Source organism: Geotrypetes seraphini, chromosome 14 (assembly GCF_902459505.1).
Source record: "Geotrypetes seraphini chromosome 14, aGeoSer1.1, whole genome shotgun sequence".
Taxonomy (NCBI): domain Eukaryota; kingdom Metazoa; phylum Chordata; class Amphibia; order Gymnophiona; family Dermophiidae; genus Geotrypetes; species Geotrypetes seraphini.
In genome coordinates this window covers 17,667,266-17,680,588 of record NC_047097.1, presented here as the reverse complement: position 1 = coordinate 17,680,588, position 13,323 = coordinate 17,667,266, and the positions used below count along the sequence as shown (strand labels likewise).

At 44.4% G+C, this 13,323-nt stretch overlaps 1 protein-coding gene across 1 annotated transcript in view; it reads right to left on the bottom strand.

Moving 5' to 3' along the window:
- LOC117348494 (transient receptor potential cation channel subfamily M member 7-like) overlaps window positions 1–12,879 on the bottom strand; it is a 148,638-nt gene extending 135,759 nt beyond the window's left edge. Inside the window, exons 1-3 of the mRNA XM_033920707.1 lie at window positions 12,837–12,879; window positions 8,339–8,418; window positions 5,286–5,324 (exon numbers count right to left, since the gene is read on the bottom strand). Coding sequence (XP_033776598.1) covers window positions 5,286–5,324; window positions 8,339–8,418; window positions 12,837–12,839 — 122 coding nt within the window. The 5' untranslated portion in view covers window positions 12,840–12,879. The remainder of the gene's footprint in view (window positions 1–5,285; window positions 5,325–8,338; window positions 8,419–12,836) is intronic.
- Window positions 12,880–13,323: the final 444 nt, after the last annotated feature.

Genomic DNA, 13,323 nt, shown 5'->3' with positions numbered 1-13,323 from the left:
ACCTTAGAGGAAAGGAGGTATAGGGGAGATATGATACAGACGTTCAAATACTTGAAAGGTATTAACGTAGAACAAAATCTTTTCCAGAGAAAGGAAAATGGTAAAACCAGAGGACATACTTTGAGGTTGAGGGGTGGGAGACTCAGGAGCAATGTACGGAAATTCTTCATTATGGAGAATGCGCTCCCTAGAGAAGTGGTGGAGATGAAAATGGTGACGGAGTTCAAAAAAGCGTGGGATGAACACAGAGGATCTAGAATCAGAAAATAATAGTAAATATTGAAGAACTGGGCAGGCTTGCATGGTCTGTGTCTATATATGGCCGTTTGGTAGAGGATGGGATGGGGAAGGCTTCAATGGCTGGTAGGGTGTAGATGGACTGGAGTGAGCTTTGACGGAGACTTCAGTAGTTGGAACCTAAGAACAGTACCGGGCAGAGCTTTGGATTCTTGCTCAGAAATAACTAAGAAGGAGAAAAAACAACAACAACAACAAATTTTTAGATTGAATCAGGTTGGATAGGCTAGATGGACCATTCGGGTCTTTATCTGCCATCATCTACTATTTTACTATGATTACCATGGGGTTAGCATGTGGGCCTTTACCGCCTTCAAAATAGATGGCATAAGGGCTCACGTGGTCGCTTTTTTTGATGGCTATGCATTTATGGCAAAATGAGTCCATAGCCATTAATTCAAAAAATGGGGAAATGAGTTATTTTCTGGCCATGTCATAAATGGCCTTAGTGCAAGGGAAAGACCTGTGTGAGGGAACTGCTGAGGCCACTTTTGCTGCAGCTTTAGTAAAAGGTTCCTTATATCCCTCATCTGAATAATTACCCGTTTTCTTGAATAAAGGGCTTTTGGAAATTGTCGTCATTATATATGTCCATACAAAACAAGGTTTAATATTTAAAGGTGTGATGTTCACCTATGTATTTTTACAGGATTGTTCTGGGACAGGAGATGTTGAGATATTCAAGATTGTTAAGTTTAAATATTTTAATCTCACGGAAGAAGCTTAGGTCCCTGAAAAATACTTTAGGGGAAGCATAAGGGTAAATTTTTACCATGGTCATCTAATACCTTTTCACTGGCTTTGTCTAGATTATCTTTTCCTTTGATGTGTGAACACAATACAAAATACAGCCCTAAGACTCATCTATTCACTGTAAAAATATGACCACATCACAGAGGCATACCACGACTCGCACTGGCTCCCAATACAAGCAAGAGTATACTTCAAATTCTACTGCCTACTATTTAAAGCTATAAACGGAGACAGCCCAACCTACTGGAACAACCGACTAGCTCAATCCACCTCAACCGGACACAGGAGAACCCACTCACTATTCACACACCCGCCAACCAAAAATGTCAAGCGAAGAAAACTATATGACAACCTAATGGCCACCAGAGCAGCAAAACTAGACACACAAATCACCAATCTGCTGTCTTCGACCACAGACTACAAAACCTTCAAAAAAGAAACTAAAACTCTACTCTTCAAAAAATGCATAAAACCTATTTAACACGACCAGTTCCTTCCCAAGCTCCACCTACTACACTGTGTGCTCCTTATTAAGTCTAAAATGTTCAAATTACCCAACATATATTACCTAATTTCACGACAATTCTTATGTAATCCGCCTATATATCTTGTAGCTTCATGACAACTCTTATGTAATCCGCCTTGCACCGCAAGGTATTGGTGGAATAGAAATCACTAATGTAATGTAATTCATCATTGAAAAACATCATACAAATGCCTTATATCGTATGGAAGTGATAAATATGTGTTTTATGATCCAGTCCAGTTAGAAGATTTCATTAAAGAGAAACCGTTGCTGAAAGTTTAATTTCTAGTATTGATTTTCATTTTTTGGAGGATGATGTATAAATGTATAAATGCCATTTGCTTGTCCTTAGATGGTAGATAGATAGATGTGTTTTTTTTTTTCTTTTTTAAAATACTGGCGACCATGATAATGTAGACTAGGACACGGTTGATTAATTGCCTTATATATGTTTTAATGTTCTCTATATGGAGTTTTTTGTGGTCATTCATGAATATTTGTTATTAATGTATTGTAACGAATAATCAAATAAAGAAAAAAAAAAAAAAGAAAAACATCAAGCAAATTACAGCTAGGATTGAGTTAGCTGGAATTGCTAGATTTCTTCTGGATGTCAATTTTTCCCCAACAAATCTGTGGAAGAGCTGAATGGCTTTGCAGCCGTCTCCATAATAATTTTCACAAAAAAAATGCTGATTGTACTTCTTTGGCAAGCTCATAGTCTTTAGTGGATTAATAAAATTAGTTCACAGACTGGGAAGGAAAAATGTATACATCTTAACCTGAATGCTTTGCCTCATCAAGGCCACAATGTTAGCAAGAATTATTTTTTCTAGTCAATCTAACAACCTTTACAGAACATTTTCCTTAGACCCTCAGCGCCACCACTCAGAACTCAATATTTCTCATTGTTCTGAGTTTTATGGCCCGGATTCTGTATAGGACGGCCCAGGAGAGGCGTCCTATACAGAATCGGGTCTACACTAAACCCCGATTCTGTAACCGGCGTCCATGTTACAGACACCGGTTACAGAATCGGGTTAGAGTAGACGCGGCCGCTATACTTATCGCGGCAAGGGATCTCTCTGCCGCTATAAGTATAGCAGCCTTGGCCGCCTGTCCGATTGCCGGCAGGAGGGTGCCCAAACCCTCCTGCTGGAAGATGCCCCTCCCCTGACATTACCGATCGCCGGCAGGAGGATGCCCAACCCCTCCTGCCGGAAGATGCCCCCACCCCCACTACCGATCACCGGCAGGAGGGTGCCCAATCCCTCCTGCCGGAAGACGCACCCCCCCCCCCCCCGCGCTATACTTATAGCGGCAGAGAGATCCCTTGCCATGATAAGTATAGTGGCCGCGTCTACTTACAATGTAGGGCCGCCTAGGTTCGCCTAAGGCCCTTAGGCGAGCTTAGGCGTCTTGCGGGTCTCCCTAGGCTCCCGGAGACGCCTTCAATATAGGCAGCCTGCCTGGGGAGGATTTTTTTTTTAAACGTGCATCCCGATTGGCTGATTAGACAGCTGTAGGACGCCTACAGCTGCCTAAAATCGGGACGCACTTTGTAGAATCAGGGCCTATGTGTCTCTTCGTTATTGGAGAAGACATGGTCACAGTATTTGGTGGCAGGGATTAGGGATTAAGCCTTGAAAAAGCTGTCAAAGCGAAACATGTCGGCACTGTTCATCCCTAGCGGCATTAATATCCCAGCAGAGACCACTTGACCATAAGCTAAGTATTGGCTTATTAATACTTTAAAGCACTGAAAGATTAGAAATAATTTGAAAATAAACTTTAAGCTCTTTATAAGAGACAGAGTAATGACAGATCCGATGACGAAGAGACACGTAAAGCTCAGAACAATGAGAAAAATTGAGTTCCGAGTGGTGGCGCTGAGGGTCTAAGGAAAATGTTTTGTAAAGGTTGTTAGATTGGCTAGAAAAAATAATTCTAGTCAACATTGTGGGTTTGAAGAGGTTCAGCTTCCTTAGAAGATTAAATAGTGCAAACGTTGGATTACCTCATCAAGGAGCATCATAGATGCTTCTATGAAAGGAAAAGGTCATGTTTGAGACAGCAATAGCCTCCTTTATCTGTCAGAATATTATTACACTAACCTCCCTCTTTTACTAAGGCGCGTGAACCGATTAGAGCGTGCTAAACGCTAACGCGTCCATAGACTAACATGCACGTGTTAGCGTTCAGCATACGCTAAATCGATTAGTGCGTGCTATCGAGTAGCGCACCTCAGTGAAACTAAACTAAACTAAACCTTAGGTTTGTATACCGCGCCATCTCCACAAGCGTAGAGCTCGGCACGGTTTACAGGGTTACACGGTTTACACGGTTTACAGGGTTAGGATGAAAAGGAGCTACAATGAAGGGTTATAGGAAAGGAGTTAGGAAGATAAAGAGAGACAGGGAACCAAAAAGCGGGAAGTGTTAGATTTTTGAAAAGAGCCAAGTTTTCAGGTGTTTGCGGAAGGATTGGAGGGAGCTTGAAACTCTGAGCGGGGATGTGAGGTTATTCCAGAGTTCTGTGGTTCTAAAGGGGAGGGTTGTTCCTAGTTTTCCTACGTGGGATATACCTTTTGTAGAGGGGAATGATAGTTTCAGTTTTGGGGAGGATCTAGTGGAATTAGGGTTAGAGGAGTTCCAGAAGAGTGGGATAACGGGAGGGAGGATGCCTTGTAGGATCTTGAAGGCTAAACAGGCACATTTAAAGAGGACTCTGGAGTGAAATAGGGCCTAACACTGGATATGAGTATAAATATGGGTATTAGTAAATCTACCGTCTTTCCTTGAAAATAAGTCCAGGTCTTATATTAATTTTTGTTCCAAGAAATGCACTAGGGCTTATTTTCGGGGATGTCTTATTTTTTTTTCATGCACAACAATCATCTCTCCCTTCCTCTCCTCCATCCCAATTCTTCCTCTTTCTTTTCTCCTACCCCGCCCCCAGCATGTACAACATCTTTCCTCCCCTCTCATGCATCCCCTTGTGCAGCATCTTTCTATCCCTCCCTCCCATCCCCCTGTGCAGCAGAACCCCACCAACCCTCCCACCGTGAGAGCGACATACCTCCGAGCCCTCCTAAAACAGCAGCAGCGCTCTGAATGGGCTGCTTCGTGTCCTTCCCCGCTAGGGCTTCCCTCTGCTTCATCACTGATGATGTCATCAGTGATGCGGCAGAGGGAAGGCCCTGGCGGGGAAGGCTGTGAAGTAGTCCCTTCATAACCCTGCCACCACTGCTTCTTTAGGAGGCCTCAGAGTGGAGGTGTGTCAGGTCTCACAGGGGTGGGGGGTCACTGAATCGATGATTCCAATTTTTTTGGTGAATCGGGCAGCACTAGTGTTAGGGATGGAATCGGAGTATGTCGGGGTGTTGTCGGGGAGTGTTTGGTGGGGTTCAGGGATTGAAGGGGCCAGCGGCAGGAGGAATTAGGCACTCCTCCTGCCGCAGATATTTGGTGGGGGGCTTCAGGGATCGATCTTAACTGGGGCTTATTTTTGGGGTAGAGCTTATATTAGGAGTATCTTTAAAAATCATGCTAGGGATTATTTTCTGGTTATGTCTTATTTTCGGGGAAAGACGGTATGCCAAGAAACCCTAAACTGAGGGTTACTATAAAACCTTATTTTCTGCTTGTGATGGAACAGAATCTATTATTTGTCTGCCACTGGTTTCCTTGTAAGTATATGATAACCTACCGGATAAGTTGCTGGCAAGTCTGACATCCTGGAAGGCACCTACATAAGAAATAAAAGACAGTGTGAGTAATAAAAAGCTTTGTAGACATACACCTCAAAAATATTGTTTTAGAAGGCAGTCAGCATTTTTGTAAGCGATAACCACCAGAGGCTCAGTTATGCCATGATAGTCAGAGCTGGCAGCTAGCCAGTTCCAAGAAGTGAAAATATGGGCATTTGACAGGTTTTATATAAATTTTTGCTCCAAAAAATGCACTAGGGCTTATTTTCGGGGATGTCTTATTTTTTTCATGTACAACAATCATCTCTTTCTTCCTCTCCTCCACCCCAATTCTTCCTCTTTCCTTTCTCCTCCCCCCCCCCCACATGTACAACATCTTTGCTCCCCTCTCATCCATCCCCTTGTGCAGCATCTTTCTATCCCTCCCTCCCATCTCCCTGTGCAGCAGAACCCCACCAACCCTCCCACCGTGAGAGTGACATACCTCTGAGCTTAAAACCAAATAAAGAAACTGCAGAGTAAATGTGTAGTAACAGTCGACAATTCAAATCCACACTTGCTTTGGAAAATGGGGACCCAACATGGCCCGGATTTCCTTTGCTATGTGACAACTCTCACCATGGCGGCAGCCCAATTTTGTTTCCTGTAAAACAGGCACCAGACTCTACTGTACATTTGTTGTGTATCCACTTTGCCTTTTTCTATCTGAATACAGAAACTTCGGGAATCAGTGAGGAAGAGGGAGCTGGCTCGAAGATAACGCCGCATCGATCGCACCGTGGACCGGCGGTTGAAGAACACTGTTTTGGGCCTGATGCACATGCCGGCCCTGTGGACCGGCAGGAAATTTCTGTGGACCGGCACTGGTCCATGGACCGGCAGTTGAAGAATACTGATCTAGGGAACAATTCTCTAACGGAACACCTAATAGGTTCCTACTTTCCTCAGCTCAGTCCTTGGGGCCATCCAACCAGTCGGGTTTTCGAAATATCCAAAACGCATCCGCATGAGACAGTTTTGCAAATCACGAAAGCCACGCAGATTTATCTAATGCATCGTCATTGTGGGTATTCTGAAATCTTGACTGGATGGGTGTGCCCTTATAACTTGGCTGAGAAGCACTGCATTAGAATACCAGAGTAACAGCAAAAATTAATTTATGCGTGAGCACTTACACTGGCCAGATAAGTATACACCTATTTCGGGAAGCTTTTCTAAGTTATATGCAGCAGATCTGTGTACGCCCACCTGTAACATTTCAACTATTTGCTATGTGCGTATTCGCAGAAAGTTAAGCAGACCAAGTAGTCCAAAGCAATCTGAATCATCATTTATTAGTAACAACACTGGAGGAGTTACCACAGCACCTGACTTGGCCAAGTTTTGCCCTTCTTGGGCTGCCTCAGTAGGCCCAATAGTGCGAGGGGGTGCTGAAAAGTCCTCAGCCCCAACCAACCCACATCCTAAAATTCTCAGCACTATTTTGCCACTGCAACTGAAACGAGGGTTTTCTTATTTCGTTAAGTGCCAAGCTGCAGAAACAAAACTCTCCGTTTTGACGCTGGTTCCGATCGTTGCTTGAACCATACCCACGTCATTCTTTTCTTGGCCGAGGTGAGAACTTTTCAGCACCCCTGGTAGCGTGAAGACTTTCAGTCTCTGGTAACCAGAGCTGAGACTGTGATGTCATAATGCCTCGTTCCACCAACAAGAGCCAACCTCATTAGTGATGTCACAATGGCTTGATTGTCCTATACTTGGCTCACTTTTATGACATAAGAGGGGCTGCTGAAAAGTTCTCTGCCCAACCAACCAACTTCCTATATTCTGAGCGTTATTTTGCCACTGGAGCTGAAAAGAGTGTTCTCTTATTTCATTAAGTGCCAATTTGCAGAAAACGAAATTCTCTATTTTGACATTGTTTCAGATCATTGATTGAACCATATCGACATCATTCTCTTCTTGGTTGGGCTGACAACTTTTCAGCATCCCCTCGTTCCAGACCTGTGTAATAAAAAGACTTGCACCAAATCTGATTTTTAAAAATGTCTTTCTCTCCCTCTGGTTTTTATCTGTTTAAGTTAATTATTGTAAACTGAGTCGAGCTTTCATAGAATGATGACTCGGTATATAAAGCCAAGCATTAGATTGGATTATTACCAAGCACGGAGACATTTTTATTGCACTGGTCTGGTACTATTGGCCGCTGAGGCTGCCCAAAAAGGGCAAACTTTGGCCAAGTTGGGTGCTGGGTTAACTTCTCCAGTATTGTTGCTAATAAATGGCGATTCAGATTATATCATAAGAACATAAGAATTGCTGCTGCTGGGTCAGACCAGTGGTTTCCAAGTTTCCAAGTTTATTATATAGTTTGATTAATCGCCTATTCTACATTCTAGGCGATGTACAAAATAGTTAAAAATATCTAAAAACCTGGGTAACATATTACATAGACATACAGTGTTTCATAAAAAAGAAAAAAAAAATATGTAAATACAATGTAGAAACAGCAGGAAAGTTATTTAAAGGTTACAATCTGTAGCCCTTAGGTCAAAGACCAGCGCGCTATTAGAGTCTAGCCTTACTTGCGTATGTTCTGTTCCAGTAGGAACTTATCCAACCTTGTCTTGAATCCCTGAAGGGTGTTTCCCCTATAACAGCCTCCGGAAGAGCAAAACTTCCTTACGTTTGTACGGAATCTTTTCCCTTCTAACTTCAGCGAGTGCCCTCCCCCAGAGAGCTCAGAACAGGTTACAAGGTAACATATATAATAATTGAACAAAAATATTTTGGACTACTTGGTCTATTCTTCAGTGTCTTCAATAAAGTACACCATTTTAACACTCGGCATCCTTTGTTGGTTGCATAAAGTTTTTATTACATTTTATGTTGTGGTTTTTTTTTTTTGTTTTTTTTTTTTAAATAGCTGAAATCAAATGGTACAATGAGAAACACAATGAAGCTAATGTCTCTATATACAGTAGTGGGCGATTTGTTCCCTGCTATTATTCTCTGTTGAACCTGGAATGCCCACCAAAGCCATTCTACTCACTTATGAGGGTCCTTTGAACTTGGTACAATGCGCACGCATTCTCTCTTTGTGAACACGTTTTCTATCCAAGATTTTTGAGACTGCAAAATAACAATCAGAGAAGGCAAATTAACATTGTCGACTTTTACAAAGCTGCAGTTAGATGTCTCTACCACGGGCCAGTGAGGTAAATGCACCAACGCTCATTGCATTCCTATGAGTGGCGGAGCATTTACCTCGCCGGCCCACGGTAGAAGCCTCTACCACAGCTTTGTAAAATGAGCCTGAAATCACACCTCCTATCCACCAGGGGGCACTGAAAATTTCTCAGCCCAACCGACCGACTTCCTAAACTCTGAGCATTATTTTGCCACTGTAACTGAAAAGAGTGTTATCTAATTTCATTAAGTGCCAATTTGCAGAAATGGAATTCTATGTTTTGACATTGTTTCAGCTCATTGATTAAACCATATCTACGTCATTCTCTTCCTGGTTGGGCTGAGAGCTTTCTAGCATCCTCTCCTACATTGATTTAAAGATCTTGCATTTGCATCATGGAAATTAAATTTATATGAGGGTATAACATGCTTTATCAGGTCAATTGGTTGTACAGTAATTACACAATAAAAATCACCAACTAAAAGTATCAAATAAAAACAACAGGAAACAGTCCATGCAAACCACACTCACTACCAGCCCCCTCCCCCAAATCTGCACATGGCACACTTCCAAATAATATAATTGTAAAATCACCTGGATCAAAGTTTTTTTTATTGGGAAAAAGATGGAGCAAAGAGAAGAGCAAAAGAAGGGAGAAGACACAAAATTTCTGGACCAGACTGGAGAATTTACCAATCACTAATAGTAAAACTCTAAGCGCGTATGCGCACTCCTGCCTCCGTGATCCGTAGCTCCGTGGCCTGCGGCAGAGAAATGTTAAAGCGGTCGGCGCATGCGCACATTCGGAGCATGCGCGCATGACGGTGTACTGTATCCAGCAGCGGTTACTGTGTGCCGGTTGCCCTCTCCACTGTATACAATACAACGCGTGATTAAAAAAATAAAATAAAAAAAAAAGGGTAGGTGGGAGAAGGGGCATGATAAACAGACAGGCAGTGGGCAGGGACATTGACAGATAGACAGAAACAGAGACACACACACACACTGAGAGACAGGTAAGTGGGAATGAAAGACACACACAGAAGAACAGGGGGCCAGGGAGAGAGATAGAAAAAAAAAAAGAAAAAAAAAACAGACAGCGGACAAGGAGAGAGAGATCCGGAAAAAAACATACGGACAGTGGCTAAGGAGACAGACAGCCATACAGCGGCCAAGGAAACAGACAGCAAAAAAGACAGAAATACAGCAGCCAAGGAGAGAGAGAGACAGAAAGACAGACAGACAGACAGGGGGCCAGAGAGACAGACAGAAAGACAGACAGCGGCCAAAGAGAGAGAAAGAAAAAAAGGACATACAGACAGCGGCTAAGGAGACAGACAGCCATACAGCGGCCAAGGAAACAGACAGCAAAAAAGACAGACATACAGCGGCCAAGGAGAGAGAGACAGAAAGACAGACAGACAGGGGGCCAGAGAGACAGACAGACAGAAAGACAGACAGACAGCGGCCAAAGAGAGAGAGAAAGAAAAAAAGACATACAGACAGCGGCTAAAGAGACAGACAGCAAAAAAGACAGCCATACAGGGGCCATGGAGAGAGAGAGAAAGAAAGACAGACAGACAGATAGGGGGACCAGGGAGACAGATAGAAAGACAGACACACAGTGGCCAAAGAGAGAGAGAGAGAGAAAGAAATAAAGACAGACAGACAGCAGTCAAAGAGAGAGAGACAGAAAGAAAGACAGACAGTTAGAAAGCAGCCAAGGAGAGAGAGAGAGAGATAGACAGACACATCTATTCTAGCACCCATTAATGTAACGGGCTTAAAGACTAGTATAAACATATTTAAACACAATACATTAAACGACCTCTTTTACAAAGCCACACTAGCAGCTGCCCTGCGCTAACGGCCCCAAAGCCCGTAGAGATTTAAAGGCCGCGTGGCTTTGTAAAAGAGGCAAAAAGTGAAACACAACCCTTAAGAGTGAGGAAATTATGAAAGGACTACTGGCTGCTGTAATGGGAGAAACAGATGGGAGAGAGTCAGTATGAAAGGAAAAAAAAAAGGAATTTTTGAGGGGGGTTAATAAATGCATTTGTTAGTTTTGAAATAAATACAGGGCTCCTTTTACTAAGGGCTCCTTTTATCAAGCTGCGGTAGGGGTTTAACGCACGTAATACCGCGCGTTAAACCGCCTGCCGCGCTAGCCGCTACCGCTCCTCTTGAGCAGGCGGTAGTTTTTGGGCTAGGGCGGGGTTGACGCGTGACGAAACATCGCTTTTACGAAGCTACTGTGGCTTCGTAAAAGGAGCCCTAAGGTGCGTTAGGGCCTTAACGCGCGGAATGGTGCGCACACGCTAGACCTTAACGCCGGCACTGAGCTGGCGTTATTCTAGAAGCGTACCGCGCGGCAATTTTGTGCGTGCACTAAAAACACTAGCGCACCTTAGTCAAAGGAGCCCACAATGTAATGTTGATATTCTTATTTATTGGGTCCTACAGACATTTTTCTAATTTTAAGGCTCCTTTTTCGAAGGCGCAATAAACCGCCGGCCACACTAGCCAGTACCGCCTCCTCTTGAGCAGGCGGTAGTTTTTCGGCTAGCGCGGGGGTTGGTGCGTGAAGAAAAGTTGCGTGCACTAAAGCCGCTAACGCACCTTCGTAAAAGGAGCCCTTAGAGTCAGACCCCCCCCTTATGGCATTTTTTGGCCAATAATTTTATCCAAGGCGAAAGAGCAGCATATGTGCCGTTTTGCTGACACTTAACAAAACCCACAGGAATCATTTTGATAATTTGCTTAAAATAAATATGAAATTAAGCCGACGGCCGCTTTTGAAAAGCGCTGGTTTGTACGTTATACCAGTGGTTCCCAACCCTGTCCTGGAGGACCACCAGGCCAATCGGGTTTTCAGGCTAGCCCTAATGAATATGCATGGAGCAGATTTGCATGCCTGTCACTTCCATTATATGCAAAACTCCCTCATGCATATTCATTAGGGCTAGCCTGAAAACCCGATTGGCCTGGTGGTCCTCCAGGACAAGGTTGGGAACCACTGCGTTATACTGCTGAAAGTTCCCCTAACTCAGGGGTAGGGAAATGAATATGCATTGAAAGCAGTGCATGCAAATAGATCTCATGCATAATTCATTGGGGAAATCCTGAAAACCCGACTGGAATACGGCTCTCGAGGACCGGAGTTCCCTACCCCTGCGCCTAACTGCAGAAATGGGAAAAGCGCCTGGTTTGGTGTTCCTCCAAGTGCCTTTTTGCAGTTTTACAGCCACATTCAAAGCGATTTACATCACAGGTGCTTCAAGCATTTCCCCTCAATGCCCTCTCTGTACCTGGGGCAGTGGAGGATTAAGTGACTTGCCCAAGGTCACAGGGAGCAGTGCGGGATTTGAACCCCCAACCCCTCTAGCTCTAACCAGGACCCGTTGATTTTGCAGCTTGAGCTTGGTGAGTGGATAGCACTGTTTTTGTTATCAACCAGCTCCCCCGAGAGTTGCTTTGGAATCGGACACCAGCACACTAATCCCTAATACTGTCCTGGTATTTTTTTGTCTGTTGCTGTCCCAGCTGTGAACCCACCTTGATCTCATAATACCCAACTGGAGACACCACAGTCCTGTCCCAAGCCTGAAGTTACTTAGCACTCTTCCGTCTAGGTTACAACAGCAGGATCCAAGACTGCATCAATCGCAAGATCCGTCGATACCGACAGATTTCAAGAAATCCCACGCGAAAATTGAACAGATCAGAGGCTACCTCAATCGTCGCAAGAGCCATCCGCACCAACAGATTCAAGAAATCCCACGCGAAAGTTGAATAAGGGCGGCAGATCAGAGGCTACCTCAGTGGTAAGAGCCATCCGCACCAAGATTCAAGAAATCCCACGCGAAAATTGAACAGATCAGAGGCTACCTCAATCGTCGCAAGAGCCATCCGCACCAACAGATTCAAGAAATCCCACGCGAAAGTTGAATAAGGGCGGCAGATCAGAGGCTACCTCAGTGGTAAGAGCCATCCGCACCAAGATTCAAGAAATCCCACGCGAAAATTGAACAGATCAGAGGCTACCTCAATCGTCGCAAGAGCCATCCGCACCAACAGATTCAAGAAATCCCACGCGAAAGTTGAATAAGGGCGGCAGATCAGAGGCTACCTCAGTGGTAAGAGCCATCCGCACCAAGATTCAAGAAATCCCACGCGAAAATTGAACAGATCAGAGGCTACCTCAATCGTCGCAAGAGCCATCCGCACCAACAGATTCAAGAAATCCCACGCGAAAGTTGAACTGATCAGAGGCTACCTCAATCGTCGCAAGAGCCATCCGCACCAACAGATTCAAGAAATCCCCACGTGAAAGCAAAGGAAAGGTGAGTCGAGCTCCTACCATGCTGCCCCATTCATTCCCCGAGCAGAGAGGTGAGACTGTGGCGAGCTTTCTCTGCTCCCTGCAGGTCAAGGGTGTGAGACGCTGCCCGAGTCTCCTATGGATGTCCCTGTGGAATGTGGCTCTTCTTGCCTGCCTGTCGCTTCCGGGCACCTTTTCTCCCAGGGCAGTGCAACCCGCAGCTCCTCCCAGTCCAACTGATGGAGGCGGGATGGAAACAGTGGGGTGCAAGCAAATCTGCCCAGCAAAACCCTTTCAGTGCCAGGGTTGACCAGCTTAGTGGCTAAAGGGCCTTTGGGGTTTACTTCTTTATTTGCAAGAGAATGGTCTTCTTCCTGGCCAAATTCTTTTAGAACAAGGACTTTCTCGTTGTCTTTTTGCGGATATCTTATCTACCAGAATTTACTCTCAATCTTCTCTGTGAGGGAAGCAAATGGAGGCTCTGAGCACTGATCCCAATAAAAATGCTCCAGCTTAAAATATCAAA